The sequence below is a fragment of the Perognathus longimembris genome, chromosome 22 (assembly GCF_023159225.1).
Source record: "Perognathus longimembris pacificus isolate PPM17 chromosome 22, ASM2315922v1, whole genome shotgun sequence".
Taxonomy (NCBI): domain Eukaryota; kingdom Metazoa; phylum Chordata; class Mammalia; order Rodentia; family Heteromyidae; genus Perognathus; species Perognathus longimembris.
In genome coordinates, this window is record NC_063182.1 from 5,744,642 (window position 1) to 5,772,350 (window position 27,709).

At 45.1% G+C, this 27,709-nt stretch overlaps 1 protein-coding gene and 1 long non-coding RNA gene across 2 annotated transcripts in view; both read right to left on the reverse strand.

The window, feature by feature from the left end:
* Positions 1-26,232, reverse strand: part of Arhgap26 (Rho GTPase activating protein 26) — a 395,353-nt gene extending 369,121 nt beyond the window's left edge. Inside the window, exon 1 of the mRNA XM_048331455.1 lies at positions 26,000-26,232. Coding sequence (XP_048187412.1) covers positions 26,000-26,153 — 154 coding nt within the window. The 5' untranslated portion in view covers positions 26,154-26,232. The remainder of the gene's footprint in view (positions 1-25,999) is intronic.
* On the reverse strand, positions 1,091-16,886 carry LOC125340052. Its single transcript, XR_007208674.1, has 3 exons — positions 16,874-16,886; positions 11,119-11,123; positions 1,091-1,700 (listed from the first exon to the last, which is right to left on the reverse strand). It is a non-coding gene; the product is annotated as an uncharacterized LOC125340052 (long non-coding RNA).
* Positions 26,233-27,709: the final 1,477 nt, after the last annotated feature.

A 27,709-nucleotide genomic window follows, 5' to 3' on the forward strand; every position in this document is an offset into this window, starting at 1 on the left:
CTTTTCCAGTAACAGTAGTACTAAATCCTTACATGGTCAGTACCCTAGGGAAGGAGGAGGAAAGAAATGTGAGTCACTAACCCTCTAGTGCTTGGATATCATCTGTGTGTGCAAAGACAGAAGGAGATGAAAGTTGTCCTGTCTTCCTCCCTGCCCACATTTAAGTGCCTAAGATTGGGTGTGGTGGCTCCTATCTGTAATCCCAACTTTGAGAAGTAGAGACAGAAAGATCAGTTCAAGAAAAAGGTTAGCAAGACCCTGTCTCAGAGAAGAAACTGGGTATAACAGTGCACAGTCCTCCCTATGCTAGATATATAAGTAGGAGAACTAGGTCATAGTCTAAGACCAGGCTGGGCAAAAAGAAAAATAACTGAAGCAAAAAAGGATGGATATGTAGCTCACACAGCAGAATGTGAGCTGGCCATGGTAGACTGACTACCTAGGAAGTGCAGTGTCCTAAGTTCAAAACTCAATATTGGGGGGTGGGGGGAAAACAGTGGTATTAGACAAATACCCAAGGCTTTCAGCCCAGTCGACAGAGACGAACACCAATCTTAATCCTACATTCTATTAGCAAGACTTGAGCCCTGAAGATTAAGAGGCTGTTTGTGAAACACTGTTCTGACTGCGAAATTCCTGTTACAACCCATTTTGGCACAGGAAATTCAAATTGAACTGATATTAAATTGTATCATTTCCAAAACTTAGGTGCAGAAACTTCTGAAGAGCAACAAGTGAGGATCCATCAGACACAGCAGCAAAGGCTACACAGAAAACTTGAAATAAGAACACAACTTGAAGAAACATGTTTTAATCTTTTTAATGAACAATGGAAGATGAGTTTGTATAAATAAGTATGGGGCTTGCCATTTGAATTACTATCACCAAAATGGTTGGTCAAAACTTAACACATTTAAACAGAAGAATTGGGGAGGACAGTATATAACCTAATATTCATGGCTCCATACCTGTCTGGTTTTTGTTTTTTGTTTTCAGGGCTCATGCTTACTAGGCTGGTGAGATACTGCTGAGCCATGCCCCCAGCCCTTTACACTGGTTATTTTTAGGATAGGGTCTCTCTCTCCACCTGGAAGTTCAGCCTCCTGAACTTCAATCCACCTGCTATGGACTTCCTGTAATTTGCTGGGATCACAGGCACATACCACCACACCTAGCTTCCCTTCATTAAGATGGAATCTTACCGACTTTTGCCAGGGCAGATGTGGAACTGCCATCCTCTGATTTCAGTCTTCCCGTGGAGGTTGAGATAACAAGTATTCACCACTGTGTCCAGCTATCCCTTGAGTTGTCGTCTCCGGAGCTTTTCTGTCTAGGCTGGCCTGGAACTGTGATCTTCACATTTTCAGCCCCCTAATTAGCTAGGATTCCATGTGTCACCAGAGAGGCAGTTGGCAAGGCAGGCAGGAGCCTGATCTTCTGCCAGTACAGAAGCTAGGAAGGAGTTAAAACCATCCAATGACAAAGGAAGCCAGTGGGAAATCTGATGAGGTTGACAGGTTTATAAAGTATCCATCTGATCACTATATAGAAAATAGAGTTGATTATAACAGGACCACTAAGGTTTACAGTGGTTGATATGTGAATGAGAATGGCTCTGCCTGAGAATATAGGAAAGATACAAAGGAAAAAACAATGATCCAGAGGGGTCTTTTAGGCTTAATATTCAACAACCACAGGCACTGGATGCGGGTGACCACGAACACAAGGTCATTCATGCTGCTCCTCATAGATGCATTTCTAGAATACAAAATTGCCTCCCCTCTACCACCTGCCATTCTCCCTCCATCCAGTCGTACTGCCGTGATGGTAGAGCACTATCTCAAAGTATTCCCTATGCTTGTGTACTGCCTTACTTCATCTGCCCACCAAAATACAAGCTCTATAAGACTAGCACATTGCCTTAATCAGAACTATTCCTCAAATCTACCACAATGCCTAATATATAACATATTATATAATATATTATATTATATATAATATACAATATTATATATATAATAACAATGCCTAATATGTAATATAACATTTACTCACTGGGCTCAGGAAGACCTTAACTTCTACTTAAAAGAAACAAAATATTCTATCACTTCCTAAGACTGCATTCTTTTCCAGGGCAAGTGGCTCCCCAGGTGGGCTGTTACAACTAAAATGACTTTGAAAATTTGAAGATACAAGGACAGAGAAGTTCCCTTCATGCGGTTTTCTTCAGATAATGTCCTGGTGAATGAGTCTGCTAAGAGCTAAGAGTGTGAATTGAGATGGGGAAGATGAGACACCTGGATGTGTGAATGGGAACAATCCCACCACTATCTCCACCAATTACATGCATGCTATTCTTTCATTAAGTAGCATAGAGGACACCTATGCTGAAGTGAGAGGTACTGCTAGTAACAATAACCATCCACCTAAGAAGCTGATGATCACAATCTCTGGGTCACCATGAGATGTGGGGGTGAAACAGAAAGCACTCAACTGTGGTGTTCGGAATGATTTGTGAGAAATCAGCATGCCAAACCATCTTGAGGTTGAAGAATCTTAGGACTAGATATGTCTGAAACCAAGACATCTGACCAGGAGAAGCAGTACATCCCTATAACCCCAGCTGCTCAAGACTCAAAAGCAGAAGAATCACAAGTACAAGACCAGCCCAGGAAAAGTTAAGAATCTTGTCTCAAAACACTAAATAAAAGGAACTGAAAGTATGGCTCAAGTTGTAGAATGCTTCCCTAGCATGCCTAACCCCTGAGTTCAATCTCCAGTTCGGGGCGGGGGGGGGGGGGTATGTAGATTAAATTCAATATAATACTGACCAGAGTACAAGGTCCAATTTAATTCCTAGAGGCAATTCTTCATATAGTATTCATCTACAATGAGGCAGTCAAAGAATCAGATGTAGAAATGGCACAAAGACAATGTTTTAATTGGGTATGTTGGAACAGGCCTATAATTCAGTCACATGGGAAGCAGAAATGGCCACTTAAGGCCAATCTGGGCAGAAGTTAGTAAGACCCTACCTCCAAAAACAAACTGGGCATGGTAGTTTACACCTTTAATCCCAACTAGAGAGAAGCAGAGCTACAACTGTCATCCAAGACCAACCTCAGAGGGGAAAAATGTGAGACCCTATTTGAAAAAGAAACCAAAACAAAAGCAATGAGAAATATGGTTCAAGTGATAGAGTACCTGCTTAGGATTTGCAAGGCCCTAAATTCAAATCCCAGTAGAACAAAAAAAAAATTTTAACATATCTGACAAAAGTTAAAAGTAAAGTAGCATTGCTGCTATAATTTTGTGCCAGACACCTTGGACATACCACCTACTGCAAACATATGGCACTCAAGTAAGAACTAATGTCCCTGTTTCATTCAGGGGGGGAAACAAAATTTAAGGGTCTGGGCTAAGTTTACATAATCAGCAGTATAACACTAGAAGAGCAAAAAGACTGACATTAGGCCATGCATGGTTCAGATCCTGATTGGGACACTTTAAAGTTATACTGAATGTTTGTTTGCAGTTTGTTAGCCTTAATGAGGTTATAATAGGACGTATCACATAAGATCATCATAAAGATTTGGTTAAATAAAATTTGGGCTAGGTATACAGCTCAGTGGTATAACACCTGCCTATAACTCAGTGGTATAATACCACCTGGCAAATGCTGGGCCCTGGGTTTTTCCCTAGCACTTGAGAGGAAAAGGAAATGTTAGGTGCAGTTGGAAGGCAGAGACAAGGAGGGTCGCATATCAAGGCCATTCTGGGGGGGGGGGGGGGAACATTACTATGACAACCAACAGCATGGGATGATAGCATACACTGTGGTCCCAGCTACATGGGGGACATAAATAGGAGGATCACAGACCTGGAGAGCCTAGGGAAAAGCATGAAGCCCTGACCCCCAAATAACTGAAGCCAAAGGGTCTGGAGGTACGGCTCAAGTAGCAAAGCATCTGCTTAGCATGTATGAGTAGCTAAGTTAAACACCAATACCAGCAAAAATTTAAAAAAATAAGCATGTCAAATTTGATACACAGTAGACATTTAAATGATGGCAAGTATTTTGTTACTAGTATTATGAACCATAAATTTTACCTCATGCTTTCAACATGTGGGACTCTTTGTTCTGTGGCACTCTAAAGAGCTCTTTGTCCCCAAGGTCCTGCTCAATCAACACCAAAAAAGGAGAGAGAATGGAGGATAGAAGGGACGAACAGAGAGAAGGAATTGGATCTTAAGAACATGAAAAGAAACATAAATGTAAGAGTGACCTATGTACATTTATCTTAAGGAGACACAGATGGAATGTTGATTAAGATATTCATTGTAGATGAAAAGAGAAAGCTAGGAAGGAACTATCCAAACTGTCCTTTAGCCCAAAAATCTTAACATGGCATCCCTGAAATATCATGTAGCCATTAAAAATCATCTGACATGGAAAAATGATCACGGGCTACTGAGTAGGAAGGTTTATAAAACCAAAATGACTATCTCTAATCAGTGCTATTGGTGTAATTCATACATTTTTTATACTCATCTGTAACTTCTAAATTTTCTCTAATGAGCATGTATAATCAGAAAAAAAATGCAGGTTTGGGATTTTTTTTAATGACCTATGTGAAGAGAAAGATGGGAGAACACAAGAATGAGAGGAAGGCATATGGCAGAAGGACCAGGCTGCTCCCTTACTGGTGATGCTTTGTAACTGTGGGGCTGGCAGCCATAGAAAGGGAGGCGTAACAGTACTCACAGCCATGTGTGCTGGAAATTCTTGACGGTGCGATGACCTATCCCAAATAGGTCACCCGGTCCCTAAGTGACATTATAAATACGCAATTATTATCTGAAGCTGTTCAGGTAACCCAAATAAGACGTTCTCATTCCATGTCCCCAAATTTCCTTCTTGAAATATAAATTATTGACCTACTTTGTTGATGATGATTTTTAACAGCGATGTCCCTGTCCGATGATTTTTTTTTTTTAAGAGAAACTTGATGCTAGGTCCCACTAGGGAAGCAAATAAGCATCTAAATGATCCCATCAGAGCAGCTTCACAGGGAGCGGGACAGTCTGTACCCACCCTGCTTCTGAGAGGTCCTTGCAGCTCTGGAATATAACACAGGAACTTTAACGGGAAAAGGGTCCCAGACAGTGTTTACTAAGATATGGTCACTTGTGCCCCACACCACTTCAAATCCAGGAGTCATTTTAGCTAGTTATTACTACCTCCAAAACTTGCTTCAGGTCCCTCAAATGCACAAGATGCTTCGTGTTCCTCATAGTCAAGAAGCCTCTTTGGCACTTTTAAGCTGAGGATGCAGAAGGGAGTTGGTGAAAGTGTGGGGGGGGGAAGAGAAAAAAGGAGATGCAAATCAGGGAAAAGGATATGCAAATAAGCAAAGTAGCAATAAGTGAACCGAGTTATAGCAAAGGAACCACAATGTAGCAAGGGACGACTGTCTAACACTGCTACTGCAGGGGTCCCTGAAACATAACTCCCATGGAAGGTGAAGGATCACTGCAATAGGGGAAATTTTTTCCTTAGTAAAGACCAAAGTTCCTCATATTTAAGAGTATAGCTCACTTGCCTCCCAAGCACGAGGCCAGAGATTCAAGTCTCAGCACCACACACACAGAATAGTTCTCTCCAGTGCTCCACAAAACGATGCATTCATGAATCCTGGCTCTTCCCACGCAGCCAGCTCCAGCACAAGCTCAGCACCTGGGCAGAGATGACAGGACCAAAGAGGAGCTAAGCAGCCCGCTGCAGGTATCCTCGGCAGTGAGTTTGAGAGAGGCCTGCGGCATTACAAGCGGAAGAGCAAGAACCCAGCCACCTGGCAGTGCAATCACAGCGTGGAGCTGGAAAGTGTTTTGATGTCTGGACGAAAAGCGTAGGACAAGGCAGACTGGCAGCACTACTCCTAATGCCATGGGTCAAAAGTCCTAAAGGGATTGCCTAGGGCTGTGGTAAAATTACTTGCAGAGTTGGGTGCAAACTTCTGTCACTATATCTTAAGATCATTGAATCGCATGCTTTTAGTGGGTGATAAGTAAATTGTATCTCAATAAAACCATATTTTTTTAATCCAAGAGGACCTCCAAGGCCTCTGCCAATCACTATCTGTCCCCCTCCTCTACATTTCCCCTTTGGGGAGCGCACTAATCTGTCTGAGATGACACCCTCACATTTCATTTCTCGTGGAAAACAGTCATTGAGAAACACTTCAATTTGCTTTTGTTTTATTGTTTGGGTTTTTTTTTCTTTAATTGATGGTACTGGGGTTTGAACTCAAGACCTTATGATTTCTAGGCAGGTACTGAACCACTTGAGCTATACTTCCAGCCCTCCAATTTGCCTTCTTACAGAAACTCGGCTTGGAGTGTGTAGAACAGATCCCAACATTCAGAACCCAGACTTGTAAAAAGAAGTAAACTATTTTTTTTGACTGACGGTCCAGACCTCAGGGCTTCACACTTGCTAGGCAGATGCTCTACCTCTTGAGCCACGCTTCCAGCCCAAACTGGGTAAACTTTAAATTGTCACTGGCTCATGATCTTCTTCATGCATGAATCCAGTGCCGCTTCAAGCATAAAACCCCAAGCACCGTGGTACTGGGATGGTCTGAAGTGAAGCTGGCCAAAAAGAGGTGGGGGAGTTTTGAGAAACAAGCCAAAGTCATCTCTCAAAAGGCAACCAAGCAAAAGCCGCGGGCCCCACTCCAATTTCCTATGCCATGAAGCAGAGCTCCCCAGCTGAGGAAGTTATTAGAAGCATGCTGGGTATGTAACAAGGCAACAGAATGTCTTTCCAGGGAGAGCCCACTTGCTGCTGTGAATGGGGCTGGCCGGCTAGGTGGAAGCTTGCTGACCTTGCACAGTGTCTTCAGGGCAGCTTTGTCAAAGGTGGACAGATGTGGCTGCACACAGCGGAGGATGCATGAAGCAGGAGCAGCCGGAAGCTGACGCCTGAAGATGCTGGAGGCTTGTCCCCAGTGCCTGCCTAGCCTCCGGCTCCCACAGAGCCATGCTGTCCACAGCAGGAGACATGTGGCCAATGAGCTGCTGGATAAGCCACCCAGGGTAGAGTTTATATATCAGAAAGCTCTATGACTGTTCACATACCACGGCAAGAAGCCTGTCTTTGAAAGAGTAGCCCGCAGCATCTCCTAAGCAAAGGACAGCACAAAAGCAACACTGGTCTCCTGGGGTAACATCCTGGGGTCTCACCAACAGCAGCCATGAACTTCTCAGTTACCCAGAAGACTGAGAACCAGGAGATTAGAGCAAACATAAGCATCTGAGGAGGAAGGAGCCAGCCACAAATGAGCGGCCCAACTGGGTTGGGAGCACCTCACACTCCAGAGCTATCAACCAGAATCTCAGAATTGCCCCTTCACACACACACACACAACCTCTAGGCTCAGCCAGCTCATTATGCTTCCAAAATGTTTCTAAAGAAAAAAAAATGTGCTACATAATTACAGGCTTTGACCCCAAATGGCTTTAACCCTGACAAAAACCTCCAGGACTCACTGTGGGAAAACTTCCTGTCCTGTGATTGCCAAGGGGCCTAAAGTTTCCTTTTAGAAACTCTCCGCCCCTACCACAACTAGAGAGGGTACTGGGCTGGTTCACAGCCTGAGCTCCTGGGACAAGTGGATCCCAGGCATAAGATCACAGTGGTTGAGATGTTCTTAAGTCTCTGGAACTTTTCCACTTCTGAAATCCTCTCATCATTCCTTGACCTGCAGTAATGCACACACCATCAGTGGCTGAGACATCGCAATGTGAGGCAGACAGCCTGAGTGTACTAAGATATTAGTGAAGCAAAGGATTTGAGAACCAGGTTCATAAAGAATTTCTTCTGGCCTATTCAAACTTCATGTGTAGTCTAAGGAACACACACACACACACACACACACACACAGTCCAAGCAAACTACTGAGGGAGAAAGGGGTGTGCTATAGAAAATGCAGACTGCTAAACTTGGCCCAGAGTTTATGTATCAGAATCTCCTAGAAGGCACCAACTAATCTGTCATTAAAGAAAATCTTAGATACACACACTTTTAAGAATTTCTTCAGGAAAAGAGTATTCAACTTACTTATCTGGGAACAATATCATGGGTTGCAACTCAAGCAGATAAAGTCATGTCTAGCTGAACCCATACAGCCTCACCTTAGCAAGGGCAATCTGGTAATAAAAATAGTGGCGGCTTCCAATCAGAAGATACACACCATGTACGTGCTTGCACTACTTAGCACACTTACAACTCTCATCCATTCTTCACAGCAGTATTATGGGGTAGATATTCAATAGCCATCCCTTCCTTCACTTACGCTGCTTTCTTCAAACTCCTCCAAAAGTCAGATTCAAAGGCCTCTGGGGACATTTAGCCCAAACTGGCTAGGGCAAAAACCCCTCCTCAGCAGCTCAGATTCTCTCCCATGCTTCCGCCCACTTGCCATCTGTCAGTAGTCCCTGTGGTTTCTGGCTCCACTCTCTTCTTTGAAGGTGCATGGTTTGCTGTCTCTCCTGCCCTTTAGAGTCTCCTGGGGAGTTTTCACGACTGCATACGTCTCTGCGAGTACATACTAGGCTCCTCAGATGCTTCCGATGGACAGCTAAGGCTGAGAACCACTGCCCAGGTCTCCGCCTTACAGATGCACTCACTCAAATACCATCCGGGAAGACTCAGACTCACACTCATAGCCCCCTATCTCTCCAGAGCATCAGACCTGTACTTTCCACCACCTTGCAGGTGTGACTCCACCTGCATACCCTTGCCCCCACAGGAACAATTCGGCAGGTGCAAGTGTCAGCTCTGAATTCCCATCACATCTCTCCAATCTTCTATGGCCTGCAGTTCAGCCAGCCCGCAAAGACCTACGGGAGAAGCTCGAGGACACACCTAACTCCTCCCTCTCCTACGTCCTTAGTAGCAAATGCTGCTGAGGGTTACCTTCATTCACACCAGCACAACCCCTCTGGCAAAATGCCATGGATCACTCACTGCGTTCTACTCCCCATATGAAAAGAGCGATCCCACCGTGTACAGCAGATTCTCAGGAAACTGCACTCCCTCCCACTCTCTCCATAGCCCTGGCACAGAGTCACCACATCCCCAATATACCTATTCTGTAGTTGCTACACAAGTGCCTTCCTCCCCCCACCCCACCTCACCTCACCTCACCTAGGAACCATGGGCAGACGGATGTCTATCTCTACAGTCTGCCTTAAGACAGAGTTACACAGAGTGGCTCTCATGTTACTGGTGAACTAAAGGATTGAACTAAAGTAAGTACTGTAATGACAAGCGCTTTGCAATTTAACGATTAGAATGTAATGATTATTTGAATATATTCTAGAGGACAAAAACTAGCTAAGCATACAGAATTTGTAGTTCTCAACGTTATAAACTACTCTTTGGAAATAAGTGTATCTTTATTGTTTGAGGGTTATGCTTTGGTTGGCTGGTTGACCTGATGGTTTTGTTTGTTTGTTCCGATACTGGGAGTTGAAATTAGCACCTCTCACCCTCACCCAACTCTTTTTTTTGTTGTTGTTTGTTTGTTTGGGTCGGTTGTGGGTCTTGAGCTCTAGGCCTGGCTGGGCTTCAGCTCCAGGCTAGTGCTTTACCGGAGCCACAGTGGCACTTCCAGCTTTTCTGGTTCATTGGAGATAAGAGTCTCACAGACTTTCCTGCCCAGGTGGCTCTGAACTGCGATCCTCAGATCCCAGCCTCCTGAGTAGCTAGGATTACAGGTGTCAGCCATCCGCGCCCCGCTTCAATTGCTTCTATTCATGGCTGGCCCTTGCCATCTGAGCCTTGCCTCTAGTTCTATAAATACATCTTTTTAAAATAAGTACACTTTCTCAAAGCTAGTAAACAATTGTGAAGGTGAAGCAGAAATAATGAAGTGACGTACAAATGGCTGATTATAAGGACTATCGCCTCCCAAAGGTCTCTGCTTCAGTTCCCCAAACCCCCACCTTGATGTTGTAGGTGAAACTCACCTGCCTCCTCCTAAGATGCTGAACACACTCAGGAGAGGGTTTGTGCCTGCTCCAACCCGGGAAATCCCACCAAAGTCGCTGACTGCCCCAAGAAGAGCTGCCACAGAACAAAGGGCAGGAGCCTGCCCTGCCTCAGGGCTTGTGCTCAGCTCTGAAGGAAAGGCAGCCACAGAGTGACAGACCACCAAACACTCTGCCGCTCACCGGTTCCCAGGAATCCCAGTGCCCACAAGCAAGCTCCTACCACATACAGCACGCCTACTGGCTCCTGTCATGAGCTCCCATCACCACAGGCAGAAGACTGTCCTCCTTTTACACTGCCGACACCCTTGAGAGCAGGTAAAACTTAACAAAACCATCACTAGAAACACAACGTAGCCCTTCCATGTGGGTGATGCCTGGACACGGCTATATCACACTCCAAGAAATGACTTTGCTGGGGCTTTTAGTTCCCAAAGTAACAATATAAACAGGAGAGAAAGCAATGGAGAATATTCTAAATGTTATTTCATTACAGAGACCGCTCCGTAACCAAATCTCTAAACAACTGAGTTTCCTTCCTACTGTAAAGTCACGGTTCATAAAATCCAATCCACACATAAAATTTCTAGAAACATACCTATAAAGTACTTGTCAAAATAGGGAGGAAGAGAGTGGTGAGTATGAATATCATAAAAGTACATAGTAGACACATATAGACTGATGATAAACACACAGATATAAAAACTGTGAAAGCCACTTAAAACTCTTTGAAAGGAGGGAGGAGGAAAGAGAAAGCTAAGAAAAAATAATATAGAGTGGGTAAATTATTTTAACATATAGGATTTGCATATGTGCAAATATCACAAGAAAACCTTTTGTATAATTTATCCTAATAAAAATAAAGAATACCAAGTGTTCATTTTTTAAAGGAGAAATGTTCATCAATATGAAAAATACAGGACAGGGTATGGTGACTCACATCTGCAAGCTCAAGAAATCAAGAAGCAGAGATCAAGTGATCAAGTGCTGGCCAGTCTGGACAAAAAGTTAGAGAGACTTTATTTCAGAGGGGTCTCACATATCTGTCATGCACAGTCCTACCTGTCCTTCGCAAAAATCAAGAGTACTTGAAAAGTAACTAACGCAAAACAAGGGCCCGGGCATGGCTCAAGTGGTAGAGCACCTGTCTAATAAGTACAAGGCAATAAGTTCAACCTTCTCCAAGAAACAAGAAAAATGTACACATTAGACCTTCTGGCTCATAAGTCCTACTTCCAGTAATTTGCCCTACAAATCTATTCACTGATGTGTCCCATGCCAGAGTGCCAGAATGTTTCCAGCAGTAACGCTTATAACAGTGAAAGATTAGAAAGATCCAAAAATCCTCCATTAGGGGAATGGTTAAAGTATGTTATATCCAGAGAATGAAATACAATGCACTAACAGCAGATGTTAATACGGAAGTTAGCTCTGTATGTGCCAACGTAAAACACAACAATGTGCAAAACAGTACATATGGCATCCTTCCTAATCAACACATATGAATGGATGGATGGCTATAGTAATGTAACTATATATACATATATGCACTGACACAGCCATAAATTATACCAGAAGAGTAGCCAATACATTGGTAAAAACAGAACTGATAATCGAGTGACAAGAGGAGTGGGAGGTGTACTCACATCCATTTCTGCCAGTTTTGAACTGTGTACCACTTATAGGTACTACCTACTTAGGAAACATAAATTGAATTAAATACACCTTTTGAATTTTATTTGCTCCTCTGATGGTCATTGTCCACATCTGACTCACGGTGTGATGAGATATGCAGTCAAAAACTGGTTGACTGCAACCAGTCCTATCTGCCTGACAGTGTCCTTGGCACAGAAACCGGCCAAGTTCATTGAGAGTGCCTGGAAATCTATCTAAAGTCTCACAGGAGGAGCCAGTTCATATTTTCAAAGGGTTCCAATTAGCCGGGAGTGAACCTAAAAGTGGATCTGACAGCAAGATCAAATGAGCTTTGAAAACCACCTGTGATGTCTTTACAAACCATCACCAAAAGGGTTTATTTTGGCTTTTCCTGTGTGGTAGCTTCGGGAATGGAAATGTAGCTACTGGCTTGGCCCAGAAAAGCCAGCTAGTTGATGATTTCAGTCCTCAGTTCTCAAACCTCAAACCTTTGTCCATCTGGCAAAGAAAACATAGACACACACACACACACACACGCACACACACATCCCCAACCCCAGGAATCTCCTCTTTCTAAATATAGCTGCAAAGTACCCAGTCTCCAAGCTCACCCTTTGCCTTACTCTGTGCTTTCCAACCAAGGTGAAATGAGCCAGACGTAAACATGCCATGACAGCTTATGGCCCACACTGCCAAGCTGTTCTCCTTACTATTTCCTCTCTTTCTACATTCTGGGTTCTATAAAAATGGGTAAACCCTAGAGATTCTAATTTGTAAAAATTTTCTCTAGCCACAAATGCTGCTGTTCTCACCCTACCAAACAGAATTTCCTGCTGGGTCTGTGAGATTTGAGTTTGGAATAAATATAAACATGGGCAAAGCTCTGCTCATCTCCCATTTACCTGTAAAAATCATTAAGCTCAGAAAGTATATTAGACATCCCGAGGGCTAATAAGAACGTATCCCTCTCTCAATATCTCTCAATCTCTCATGCACACAAATACATACTCATGCACTTTTACTACCTCATGGTTCATTCAGTTTCAGTATGAATGTCTAAAAAGGAGTCACGTTCAGTATGCTTCCAATTTAAACAGAAGATTAAATTTCAGTAACAATCTAACACACTCAAAGGAGCCCCAGAATCAACTAGCTATAGGGATGTAAAGGATCTAAACAATGATTCCAAAGAGCTTGTGAAAGCACTTGGGACTCCACGGCATGGAAATGCTGGGACCCATCCTCAAAGGCCAGTGTACAAGATCACCGAAGTACTCCTCTAATCAAGAGTAAACACAGAGTTCCCCTTATATGCCCCAGAAATCCCACTCCTGGGCATTTACCCAAAAGACCACAAATAAGGCCTTACTAAAGCTACCAGCACAACCATGTTCATAGCAGCATTACTTACCATAGCTAAGATATGGAGTCCACCCAGATGCCCCTCAGTAGATGACTGGATCAAGAAAATGTGGTATTATATACACTATGGAATTCCATGCTTCCATCAGAAAGAATGACACTGCACCATTCATAAGGAAATGGAAAGACTTGGGAAGGATTATATTAAGCTAATCAAGCCGGACCCACAGAAACACAGGCTGAAGATTTTCCCTCATTTGTAATAACTAGAATTTGTCTAGGATATTCTCAACAGAGGATCGAGGATCACAATAGCTCAACAGCCAAGCACATATGACTATACAAAATGATGCTTATCTAAATGAACTCCAAGAAATGGAAACAATGTTTTGGTGTTTATTTGTTCTTACTTTTTTGTGTATTGTTTGCAGATTACTTCTATTATTTCTTTTTTTCTTTCTTTTCCCTTTGGTTTATTTCCTGTTGTTACTGTTTTTTATTTCTGTACCCTTTGTCTTGTATTTAATTTCTCTGATTTTGGCAAGGGAAGAGGAATCAGAAACGACAAGACAAAGGGTAAACCAATGCAACAGTGATACTCACCAAACACTATGTTGGAAATGAACTTTACAACTTGAGGGGAAGGGGAGTCGGGGGCAGGGAAAAACAGATGAAAATGAGGGAGAGGATAACACTGGGTATTCATGACCCTACCTATGTAACTGTACCCCTCTGTATATCATCTTTACAATAGAGAAGAATCTTCAGGTAAAAACAAACAAGCAAAAGAAAGAAAGAAGAAAGGGAGGGAGGGAGGGAGAACCTAAGACAATCCCAATATCCTCTGCTATGAGCCTGAGTAAAGAAACTATGGTACAGTCATGTATCAGAGCCCTGGGAAATGATCAGAAAGAACATAATACACAACTTATAGTATGCAATTAGGCCAAATGCAGCTTTGGAGGACTCAAAAGAACTCTTAAGACATAAGATTAATTGGGGAAGTGAAACAGTTCTTATGTAATCCCATTTATGAAAATGTCACAGAGAAAGGATAAGAAAAAAAGAGAGTGTTGAAGCTGGGAGAACATGTCAGTGGTAGACCACTTGCCTATCATATGCAAGGCCCTAGGTTCCATCCCCAGCAGCGAGAGGGTGAGGGGAGGACTTTATATACTCTTTTATATTTTTGATTCTTTTATGAGAATATACTCATAGACTATCTGCGCCATTTTCATTTTCTTTTGGCTCTAAGATTAAGTTATGCTTTTATTCTCTTCCTAAACCTAATTTCCCCCAAATCTCTATTCAGAAAACTGTACCATCACAAAAACTCAGGCCAAAGAATTTTACATTTTTGACTTCTCTCTTTTCTCTCTTAGTTACCTCCTCAGGCTCTACCTCTAAAACAACCCAGCCTCTGACCATCACATCCAATGTAGCCTTTATGTCTCAATTCCTTTATTATACCAGCCTTCCAACTAGTCTCTCTGCCACCCACTACTTCTGTTCTTCACCAGCTGCCTTCATGACCTTTCTAAAGCACAAATCAGGTCTGAATCACAATTTCCATATTAATCTATTACACTTAGAATGAAACCTAAAGTTCTTTCTAGAACTCAAGATCCTTATGGCCTAGCCCCTGGACTCTCCCTGGTCATCAGCTATCACTGACCTCCAGCCACAACTAGCCTCACTGCTGGTCCACCCAATACCCATGATGCTCCACCCTGGCCCCACATGATTTCTGAGCCTGCTACCTCCACCCAAGAAGCCCTTACTATATTCTAGAGCTCTGGAGAACAACATGGTTCTGTATTTGTTGCGGGGAAAAAAAAAAGCTTTCTTCACTGGCAAAAAAATGGGTACCACCTGAAAGATGCTGGTGTAAAATTTTTAAAAATTAGACGTAAGAGGCTGGGAATGTGGCTTAGCGGTAGGGTGCTTGCCTAGCATGCATGAAGCCCTGGGTTCAATTCCTCAGTACCACATACACAGAAAAAGCCAGTAGTGGCACTGTGGCTCAAATGGTAGAGCACAAGCCTTGCTCAACAAGAGGCTCAGGGACAATGCCCAGGCCCTGAGTTCAAGCCCCCCACGACTAGCAAATACACACACATACACACACACACACACACACACACACACACACACACAAATTAGATGTAAGGTAAATCATTAACTGCAATCTACAAAGACTACTGTGACTGTTAGCTCCACACTGGCAACCTTCCCTTGACTAACTTTCAGAAATGCAATGGCCTTGATAGGATAACAAAATCCCCGTTAGGAGTCGCTTACTCCAGTAGTTCCGGGGCCATCACCATGTTCTCCTGGCTATTCTAATTTTGTCAGCTACAGGGGGTTGGGACCAGGATTAAGAAGTTCTCTCTTTGGGATCTGCCTGGAGTGAGGATGATTGGACCAACTAAATAAAACCCCCACAGCCTTCTAAAAAAACACTTTCCTAAATCCTGAAGTCTTGAACCTGATCAGTCAAGCACATCTGAAGCTACAGCAAAAGGAAACAAGTCCCCCACAGAGGGCAAGTGGAGACAATATACTGAGTGCTGATTACTTACTCATCAAAAGTATTACAAGGTAAAGAGTAATAAATATCTAGACTACACAGTTCAGCAAAGAAGTTGTGAATGAACAATAAATGCATGAAAAAGTGCTCAAACATCTTTAGTCAGGAGGGAAATGCAAATTCAAACCCCAATGATATACCACTTAACTCCCACTACCTGACTACTATCCGAAAGAGAGGTAATAACAAGTGTTGGTGAGGCCATGGAGAAATGGGACTCTTAATACATTGCCCTGGGTAAGTAAAATGGTGTTTCTGCTGTGCAGCTTAAAAGCCTGCAGTTTGGCAGGCTTTTAAAAGTTAACGGAAGTTTCATTTATACCTCAATTAAAATGAAAATTTAACCCAAGTTTCCCATATAACTCAGCAATTTTACTCCTAGGTAAGAAGTGGAAACACCCACACAAAGACGTGTATGCAAATGTTCATAGCAGCGCTACTTAAAATAGCTAAGCTAGCCACCATTGGCTCATGCCTGAGATCCCAGCTATTTGAGGAGGCTGAGCTTGAGAGGATCACAGTTCAGTGCCTACCTGGGCAGAAAAGAAAAGCTTGAGAGATCCTCTTCTTAATCCATAGCTGGGCGCAGTGGTATGCACCTGCCATCCCAAGCCCCATGGGAGGCTGAGATAGGATGGACTGCAGTGGCAAACTAGCCTGAGCATACAAGTCCAGACTCCATCTCTGCGGAAAGTTGGATACAGTGCTTACCTGTGAGCTCAGTGACCGTGGGAGCTGGAAAGAAGGCAAAGCAAGGCTCATGTATGTGTGAGGGTTGGAAGTAAGACCACGTCCTAAAATTAACCAGTGGAAAAAGCTGGAGGCATAACTCAGCCATATTGTATGAGGCTCTGAGTTGTGAGGAAGGAGGAAGGAGGGGGGAGGAGGAGGAGGAGGAGGAGGAGGAGGAGGAGGAGGAGGAGGAGGAGGAGGAGGAGGAGGAGGAGGAGGAGGAGGAGGAGATCCTATAGGCTGCACAGTGAATCATTTGCTTCAGTTTTCAGAAAAGAAAAATCAATAAGGACTGAAAAAAAAAGTTGATTAGTAGTTGTCTGAGGCTCAAAGTGAGAATGGAGAGTACTTGCAGACAGAAATGAGGAAGCTTCTAGGATGATAAAAATGTTCTTCAACTAGATTGGGATGATGGACGCATAACTCTGAAAATATAAACCACTGAAGTATATACTTAAAATAAGTAAATACTACCACATGTGAATCACAACCAATAAGGCTTTGGATAAAAGTTACTCCCCCAAAGCATGCTGACGTAAACTAAATAACTACTCTGAAAGGAATAAGTAAATGTAATGTTCGCAGGAGAGACACACATGATAAATTGATATGTCAATCCCAAGAGTGACTGATTGGGGCTGGGAATATGGCCTAGTGGTGAAGTGCTCACCTCATATACATGAAGCCCTGGGTTCGATTCCTCAGCACCACACATATAGAAAAAGGCGGAAGTGGCGCTGTGGCTCAAGTGGTAGAGCGCTAGCCTTGAGCAAAAAGAAGCCAGGGACAGTGTGACTGATCAAGCCTTTCTATCTTAGTGATAACTATTAGTAAATATATTTAGCAATGCAGTATTCTTCCATAAAAACAAAATGTAGTGGAAGATGCTATAATGTAACCCAGCCTGAAAAAATTCTAAGTAAAACAAGCCAGATGCCACACATAAATACTGTATCAGAGCAGGAAAATTCTTAACTACAGAGTAGAATAGAGATTTACCAAAAGCTTAAGGCTATTGGAGTTTACAAAAGATTTTAAAAGTTGTTAAAATAGTTTATTTTGTGTTCATTTTTACAATAAGATTCTTTAAAACTTGAACAGAAAATCAACCATATTTAAAAATGGACAAAAGATATGAACAGATATCTTTCCAAAGAAGATATACAGACAGCAAATAAGAATGTAAAAAAACATTCACCCAAGAATTATGTCATTAAAATGGTCAAAATCCAAATATGATACTAATAAGTAGGGATTAACCAGCACCCTCACTTGTGGGTGCGGAGGGCAGGGATATTGCAAAATGATATGGCCACTTTGAAAAACGGTCTGGTAGTTCCTCATAAAACTAGGCTAGACATACTTTCCCCATCTGTTGCAACAATCCCAACCCCAGGATTTACCCATACAAGTTAAAAACATGTCCACATACAAAGCTGCACACAAATGTTTCTATCTGCTTTATTCATAAATGCCAAAACTTGAAAGCAACCATGATGTCTCTCAATAGATGAATAAACCAACTGTGGTATGTTCACATAATGGAATGGTATCCAACAGTAAAATGAGTTACCAAGCCATGAAAGGCATTGAGGGGCCCTAAGTGCACATCAATAAATGAAAAGGCTATTCTGAAAAGGCTACATGACAGTCTATAAAAGGTAAAGCTCAGGAGACAAAAAAAAAAAAAACCTACTGATTGCAAGAAGATGGGAGAGAGAAAAGAACAGAGGTCAAACATAGAGCATTTTTAGGACAGTGAACATATTCTGTATAATACTATCATGCAGGTACATGTCATTGTACATTTATCAAATCCATAGGATGTATATCACCAAGAGTAAAATCCTAGTGTAATAATGCTATATCAGGGACTAGGATACAGCTCAAAGGTACACATATAGTGTGTGCTTCCCATGCACAAGGCTAGATGCAGAATTAAATCCAGAGCACACACACAAAAGGAATACTGATGAATTAACTACAACAAACATACTGAGACTCGGAAAGATGTTAAAAATAGGAATAAGGAATAATCATATGTGAATATGTAGAAGCTTTATACACTCACCCTTTAACTATTATAAAAACCTAAAACTGCTCTAAAAATAAGAAAATAAAGTGTTCTAATTGTGAAGTGGAGAAAGGATGCTAGGACACAGTCTATGGGTTAAAAACTATAGACTGGATGCAATTTATTCAATGCACTGAGAATGGAGAAAAGCAGAGAGCTTCTTTTTAAGCCAATGCTATAAAAACTACAAAATCTTGTTTGGATTTAATTTGCTATTGTTTATATTTGTATGAGTAATACTCCAAATGTCAGGATTGCAAATTAGCACCATTTATAAATAATTAGGAAAAGCCTGCTTTTCCTTTTATTCACAAGATGCTAAAGCAAACCAAAGGAACTAGGAAAGTTTCTTTACTATGTCGCTCCACACCATTTGCTTCAGTAGAATTCTGAATCATAACTACTCCCAAAGCAAGCTGACATGGAACATCTTTCACGTTTGTACCACTCAAAAACAATCATCACACTGCTACAAAAAGTTAAAAGTCTAAATTAAATCTGAAAGCTGTATGAAAAAGGTGACAAGCTTTAAGGTACCCAGCAATTAGTAGCTTGCTTGCAATTATTCTCTGTGTGTGTGTGTGTGCGCGCGGTGTGTGTGCGTGTGTGTGTGTGTGCTTAAGCACAAATATGCTTCTTCTGATCATAGTTGGGATGAAAAGTATGCACACTACCATAACCATCTCTTTTTGTTGAGATGGGATTCATTTTGTAAACATTTTTACCAGGACTGACCTATAACCATGATTCTACCAAGTTAAGCCTCTCTCATACCCATGAGAAAAGGCATATAATTGCACCAGGCTAATTTGTTGTATGTGTGGTTTTTTTTAACTCTTACTTTAATAGACAACAAGGACAAACCATTTACTTCACTGACTGACCAGAGGGTCAAATGAAATTTCTTTTTTTTTTTTTTTTTTTTTTTTGGCCAGTCCTGGGCCTTGGACTCAGGGCCTGAGCACTGTCCCTGGCTTCTTCCCGCTCAAGGCTAGCACTCTGCCACTTGAGCCACAGCGCCGCTTCTGGCCGTTTTCTGTATATGTGGTGCTGGGGAATCGAACCTAGGGCCTCGTGTATCCAAGGCAGGCACTCTTGCCACTAGGCTATATCCCCAGCCCTGAAATTTCATTTTTGAGACTGAAAACAACTAAGAAAAACAAATACATTCATTTCATTTTGGCCTCCATGTTCAAAACTCTACTACACGCAGGTAAAAGCGAATCACTAATAATCATTCAGTGCTCTCGGCAAAACAGTGTTTCTTACAGAGCCAAGACATAGCTACCTTCACCTGTCCCTAAGCCTTCAAGGTTCCATAAGCCTATGAGGGTAAAACTACAAAACTTCAAAGCACAAGACAAAGTATTAGCCTTTGCTATCCCAGGCTCTAGGGTATAGCACAATATATTCACTTAATCTAGCACTTGCTGCTGTTTCTCCTTTCCCACCACCAGCATCTTTGCCGAGGGCATTTAAAAGTGATTGCAAAAGGAGGATCTGCAACCCACTGCAGCATTCAAATCTTAATTACACAACTTCCTAGATGTGTGACTTTAGACAAATGACACCAGAAATATAGAAAGGGAAAAGTACAGTCAGAAAAAGTATATCTGCAGATTTACATCATAGGATTTAACCAAGCAAGACAAAAAAAAATAAAAGGTATCATTATTCCCTGAACAATGCAGTAGAATAATTACTTACATAGCATTCACACTATATTAGGTGTTACCAGTATTATCGGGAAGCATTAAAGTATATATGTAGATTATGTGCAAATATTATGCTATTGTATCTGAAGGATTTTAACATCTGAGGATTTCACTGTGTGTGGTCCTAGAACCACTCCTCAATAGACAAGCAGCAGCAGTATTCTCTCATGAGGTGGTAATATGGAGTAATAATACAATAATATATCATGCTTAGCATAAGACCTGACACATGCTAAATGGTCAAGCAAATGAAGATTCTGGTATCCTTTTTTGTTGGTGGTATTGTTGGTTGTGGGGCTTGAACTCAGGGCCTGGGAGCTGTCCCTGAGTTTTTGCGCTCAAGGCTAGCGTTCTAGCACTTTGAGCCACAGTGCCCCCCTTGCAGTTTTCTGGTGGCTAATTAGAGACAAGAGTCTCACAGACTTTCCTCCCTAGCTGGCATCACACTGTGATCCTTCGATCTCAGCCTCCTGAGAGGCTAGGATTATGGGTGGAGCCGCTGGTGTCTGGCTAATGCTGGTGTTCTTATTAGGCTATCTACTTACTTCTGTTCAATTACCTTGTGAATGTGACCCAAGAGAAAGGACAGAGATCACAAACTAAACTACGATCCTCAGGATGCAACAGAAAACGCACCTCATCCCCAAAAGTCTCACTGGAAGTACAGGTCCAACCAAGAAAAACAAATATTCATTTCACTTAGGAAAAAAAAATGTAGCCCAACAGGACAGCAACCTAAAGGTATGGTTTTATTCAGTCAGTGTTATCTACTCCACCCCAATTTGACTGCAAACTTAGTGAGGGGGGTTAAGTTCTTAGTCGTATTTTAGTTGTTCCTTCTGCAGCTATCAAAGTAGCATGAGCTAGGATGAGTCTCCACCCTTCTAGTGGATTGAAAACACAAGGAGACATCCAGTTTTCTTCAGCACAGTTCAATCTTGGGGCCTCCACTTCTGCCTAACTCCCTCTGTTGTACAGGAGAACAACTAATTTACTCAAGGTTTTTCTATTTGAAATTCAGGTCATGAACTCTGTGCCTAAAGTCGGTCACTATCACCAAGATGATCAGAATTGTACTTCTAATGTCCCAAACAGGCAAACCTAGAGAAACAGAAAACTCACTAGCAGTTGACGAGATCTTCAGGGGTTGGGAGGCGATGGGGAATGACTGTGAATGAGTACAGGTTATTCTGAGGTGGCATAAATGTTCTAAGACTGATTATAATGATGGATGTGGGGCTGGGAATATGGCCTAGTGGCAAGAGTGCTTGCCTCGTATAATGATGGACGTGTAACTACATGAATGAACGAAACGACTGAATAGATGGACTAATGAACTGGATGGTAATATAAATTGTATCTCAACTGGCATCTCAAACTGGTATCTTAAAAGGGGTATTTCCGCCCCACTTCTCTCTAGGTTATCAGAATAAAGGTATCCTATCTCCACAGGCAGAAGTCCTACCCAGCAAAAAAAGTCCAGAAATCAACTGTTACCATGGAAAGAAACACAGTTGAGACCTACACCACTCCTGAAACCAACAGCCTAGTTCCCTACGATTTCCTATGAAACCACATTTGGCTTACCACTGAGTCCACAGGAGAACCACACATGAAGTCCAATGCATTCTGCAAGCTTATCCTGCAAGGCAGAGGGGTAGCCAGCCCAGACACTGAGGGGAAAGTTTATCCATCTAGGGAAAGGTAAGCTGTCAGCATATTGTTGGGAACAGAAGAGATGTTAGGAGATTTAGTTTCTGTGTCCCTATTTAACTTGTGGAGTTTGGGGGGGGGGCAAAAATCACAACTTGACATCAACAGTATGAGCAGGAACCTGCTCATCAGTGGCTAATACACAACTATGAAAGTTACCACCAACTAGCATGAGGAACCAAAAGGCAAAACCACCTGTATCCAAAGCAAAGCATGCACCTCTGCTCTTAATGACTTTGTCCCAAGAAATACCACATCTTAAAAACCCTCACCACTGGAAGATGCTAATAGCTACACTTAAGTGAACAGTGCCAATGTACTAGGCCTCAAACTAAGTGTTTTCCCCTGCTTCTTTCAATCTCACACTCTTTCCCTTCAACAGCTCTCTCTATGCAGCCCATACTGGCTTCAAACTTGTGATCCTCCTGTCTCAGCACCCCCAGTAGCAGGTTACAGTAAGTCTACATCACCACACCCGGCTTTAAGTGTTTCCTTTACTGAAGTTAACTGTTTCCATCAGTCCTTATAATCGTAGGAGACGGTGTGACAACTGTCATTTCACAATGAGTAACAAGCGTACTAAGCTCAGGCTTGGTACTGTACCCAGATACGAGCAACTAGTACATTATAGAGTTAGCAAGATTCAAACCCAGGAAATCCTAAAATTAATTCCTCCTGTATCACCTCTACAGATGAAAAAAAAAAAAACTTCAAGACTTAAACATAGACTGTCTTGATTGAGATCATGATTAATCGGGTCACAGAAAAGGGGCCTGGATGAGTGAGTTCCCACTGGACTCAGAAACCAAAGCCAAGACAAATCAGCACCCAAAATAACTTACTGAGAGTTGCCATAGCTCCATTCTAAACCAAACAAGAACTTTCTCTAAAGGTAATTTTTAATGTATCCCAAATTATTTCATTGCTTTTCATCTATGTATCCATACCAGAGGTCTAGGTTCCAGAATAAGAGTTCAAGGACTCATTTTTATGAAGTACACAGCTTTTATCACACAACCACAGGGATCTAAAAGACAAATGTAGAAGCCCCTCTGATTTAGGCCAATTTAGATGAGAAGGCTGCTCCAGGGTTAAGTGCAATACCTTTAAAATTCCACTACTTTGTTTAATTTCCCTTAATTGCTGTGTCCCCTCAGGCAAGTTACTGACCTTTCTGCTCCTTATTTTTCTCATTCATAAAGTTAAACTTTGGAAATCCCTGAAGGCCAGTTTTATTATCTCTTATACACACACAAAAGCAATCTTAACTTAAAGATCTGCAAGTGCTAGTTATAAAATAGCTATAAAGTAAAATGTGGTCATGAGATGAAACCACAAAACCAGTGTTACTTGCATAATTATACATAATTATGTATTCATTACTGTGCTATACTGGAAAACCCCTGGCTTTTCATTTACAGTAGTAACAAAGAGAGAAGAAAAGGAAAGAAAAATAATACATAGGAATTGATATGGTAGGTCACAAGGTAGCAAACATACTATAAAAGAATGCCTGAAATCTGGTAAAGAGCGATTGAGTCTTCCTTCTTTTAGAGGTTACATACAGCCTAGTACCTACAGCTAGTGACTCATGCCTATAATCCTAGCTAGTCAGGAGGCTGAGATCTGAGGGTAGTGGTTTGAAGCCAGCCAGGACAGGAACATCTGTGAGACTACTATCTCCAAATGAACACCCAAAAAGCCAGAAATAGACCTGTAGCTCAAGTAGTAGAGCACTAGCCAAGAGCCAAAGAAGCTCAGAGACAGTGCCCAGGCCCAGAGTTCAAGCCCCAGGACTGGCAAGAGAGAGAGAGAGAGAGAGAGAGAGAGAGAGAGAGAAAGAGAGAGAGAGAGAGGTTATGTGGTTACATACATCACAAGCCCCACTAATTGCTACTACTATTGGGGAGACTTGTTTGCAGGAGTCTCAGAGGTAGACAGAAAAGAATACCCCATCAGTCCTAACACCAATTTACAGTAGGCAAGCAAACCCTTTAATCCCATCACTACAATATGTTTTTTTTTTCCTAACTAACAAATTATTGCCTACTCAAACTACAGCCACAGGCAAAGAGTCTAGCTCAGCAGCTAACCTATGTGACTCTCAGGAAGTGCTTTCCCCCAAGCCTTGGTTTCTCATTTTCAAGACAGAGGCATATGAGATAGCTCGGGGATGAAGAAGTATTTGGCATGAAATAATATGCCTCTGTAGCCACAGAGTCAGAATGTCACTGCCACAACCTCAATGACCTGGGCAGTACTCAGCACACAGCAGGTACACTGTATGTTTGCTAAGTGAGGCAGAGGACCAATGAAAGCTAGCCTGAAGTTAGGCATGGTAGAGCCTGCCTGCAATTCGGCCTTTGGAAGACAGAGGCAAGAGGAACATCATAGGCTTGATTCTAGCCTAGGCTACATACTGAGCCCTTTGTCATTCATTCATGGATGAGTGGATAAATAGACTCAAGATAGGAGGTTTAAGCCACAATCAAAATTCCTGAGTCCAACCTGTAAGTAGGCCCCTAACTTAGTTCAAACCTATAACAAGGGTGGTTCTAATTACTGAGAGAAGAAATAGCTACTTCTACACTTTGGGACCCTGGCTTCCTGGCAGAGATTCTATCCCTGGAAAGTCTCAACACAGCCCTAGAGTTCACTTGCCCTCAGAAGACTGGCATTCCCTGTCCTGGCATTCCACTGTCTCACTCTTCTTCATTTTTAGAAGCATCCGGCTCACCAAATAATAAAATCTCAGGCCATTTTAAAGAAGCCTGGAGACAATTCTCACATCTAGAACCTACTCAGCTAAGACGACCGTAGCTGACAGATGATGGCTTATAATAGGAAACCCATCACAGAGCCAGTAGAGTCAAATATGATTCCGTCCACTCTATTCCCGTTGCTCCTGATTCTCAATATGCAAAGATGGACAGAACTAAGGGCAAGAGGGTACGACTAAAAAGGCCCAAGTATTCTAGCATGGCTCAAAGGAGAAACTAGCTTTGCTAAAGTCAAGCCACATGCAAATTTTATTTTATCCCCTTTTATCAAGATGTGGGGGGGGGGGGAGGGGGAGAACCACAAACTTGGTTTTCCAAAGGTCAGAGAACCTTTTAGAAGAGTTTCAGCTTCTCTCTGGGAGAAAACCGAGGTCATTCTTTCTCAGACCCTTAGGGGTTTTTCAAGAATAACAAGAGAGGTATAAAATGTGGAACGCGGGAGAAGGAGAGAGGTGTATATATATGCTCGTGCTATTTTTAAACCCTCGCCCGCGGTCTGGAGTAAAGGAACGCTCACCTGCGAAGCACCGGGACCAGAAGCTGCACTCACCCAACCCGAGGTCCGGGGGTTATAGCTGTCGGTACTGCCGGGGAATGGCTAGCTCACCGCCCACTGAGCCCCCAGCGGGCCCTGACCAGGAAGGCTAGCGCTGCACAACGCGGAGCCAGGCCGTCCTAACTCGGCTTTTTCCCGAGGAGTGGGGAGGATGGTGGGGGGGGGGGCGGGGAGGGAGGAGTGGGAGGAAGCAGGCAGCGCCCCTCTGACCGCGGCTCCATTCCCACGGCTGGACCCCCCACCTCCACCCCACCCCCACCCCCATCCCACCCCAGCCCCGGGGATGAGCAGACCGGCTCCTAAGGGGCGGGGGGGGGGGGGTGGACCGGATCGTGGACGTGATGATGGATGGGTTCATCCAGCAGGCCGATGGGGGGCGGGGGGGGGGGGGCGGGGGCCGGGCTGGGCGGCGGCGGCGCGGTCCCCGACTCCCGGGACACCTGCGTGTCCGCCCCGCGGGGCCGCCCGCGCTTGGGCCACCCGGCCTGCCTCTCCCCCCCCCCCGCCCCCCCACCCCACCCCCGAGGGCCGGACGCCCGGGCCCCCGCTCCGCGCGTCCTTCCTGCCGCCCCCAGGCACGGTCGGTCCGCGGCCGGGGAGGGGGGGAGCGGAGATGGCGAGCCCGCCGCGGCGCGCGCGCGGAGGACGGAGCGGAGGACCGGAGCGGAGGACCGGAGCGGAGGACCGGGGCGGAGGACCGGAGCCGCCCCCCCCCCCCGCGCCCCGCCGCCCCGGCCGCCCCGCCGCCCCGGCCGCGGCACTCACTCTTGAGCGCGCTGACGAGGGACTTCCCGTCCTTGATGAGCTCCTTGATGAATTTGTTGGTCTTGTCCAGCTCCGCTTCGTGCGACTTGAGCGTCTCTCGGAAGTGCGGGCTGTCGAGGCAGCAGTCGCTGAACTCGAGCGCGGGGAGCCCCATGCTGCCCGCGGCGGCGCCCGCCCCCGGGGTGGGGGGACCGCGCCTCCTCGCCGGGGCTCGCACGCCGCACGACCCCGGCCGGGACGGGACGGGACGGGGCGGGGCGGGGCGGCCGCCGGCTCCACAGGTGTGGCGCGCGCGGGGTTCCGCGGGGCGCGGACGACTCCCGGACTCCCGGACCCGTCCGGCCGGCCGCGCGGGGCGCGGGTCGGTGGAGGGGTGTGCTCTCTCCCACGGCCGGCCACGCCGCGGCGGGCCAGCGGGCAGGGCAGCGGCGGAGGTGAAGGGCGCGGGGGGCAGCTCGCAACGGCGCCGGGAAGCGAGCGAGCGAGCGAGCGAGCGGACGGTGGAGCGAGAGCGAGCACGAGAGCGAGCGCGGCCGCCTCCCCGCCCCCTGGGCTGGCTCGCTTCCCCGGCCGCCGCGAGCGCCCTCTCACAGCAGCCTCGGCAGCCCCGCCGGCGTCCCGGCCGTTCGAACCTGCTAGCGATGACCTAATCCCCCGGCGGACCAATCAGAGGGCCCCTCTCAGCCCGACCCCCGGGGCCGCCCGGGGCCGCCCGGCCTTTCCGCGGATTGGAGCCAATCGGATAACCTCGGAGGCGGGGCCTAGGCCGGTGGGCGGGACCCACGCCACCGCCTTAGCTCTGCAGCGCAAGACCCGCCCCTCCCGCCTGCCCGCGGCCGGCCCCGGGCGGGGGGTCACGGACCCTCGGCCGTGGGGTGGGGGGGGGGGGGTGAGCGACGTCGCGAGTGGGCGTCCGCCGCTCCGCCCCGGCCCCCCGGGAGCCGTGCACCGGGTGCCGAGTCTGCACGCCGGGGGCGGGGGGCGGGGGGGGGGACCCGAAGAAGCTAGCTGGGCCGATCGTGGGAAACCTGGGAATGAAGGGGCTGCCCGCCCGCCCCCCACCCCGCGCTCCGGGGCGACCGACCGAGCTCGCGCTGCTGGAAGGGCGGCCCGGACGGAGTCCGCGGGGAGGAGGACCCCGAGCCCTCGGAGCGCCCCGGGGCCAGCCCAGCCGGACGGGAAAACGTTTGCCTCTCCCAAGCGCCTGCCTGCAGTCTCTCGCCCCCTCCTGGCCACTCCAGCTCCAAACCCGCCCACGGACGGCTGCCCACCCCCCCCCCCCCCCGGGGCCCGGGAAGATCTCCCCGCCTTGCAGGAATTGCAGCCGTCTGTCATCTTCCTAATGAGCACTTAGTGGAATTTTACACGATGGTATGTCGCCACCCCCACCCCCCCCCCACCCCCGGCTGCGGGACACGGGGGGACACGTGCTGCCTGCCGACTGTGGAATCCCAACACCTAGCCCGCGGCTGGCGATCAGGAACAGATAATGGACAGACAGACACTATCTGTGTCCCTCCTGACCTTCCACCCCCCAGTGTGCTGACTCGTGGTCTCTCTCTCTCTCTCTCTTCTATCCCAGGACTCTATAATCTAGCAGCCCAAGGACGGCGCATTTGTTAGGCCTGGGACACGCAGGGTGTCAAGGAACTTGACCTTGAAAATACATCATTTCTCTGTCTAGGAACTAACAGCTTTCCTTCAGGACAA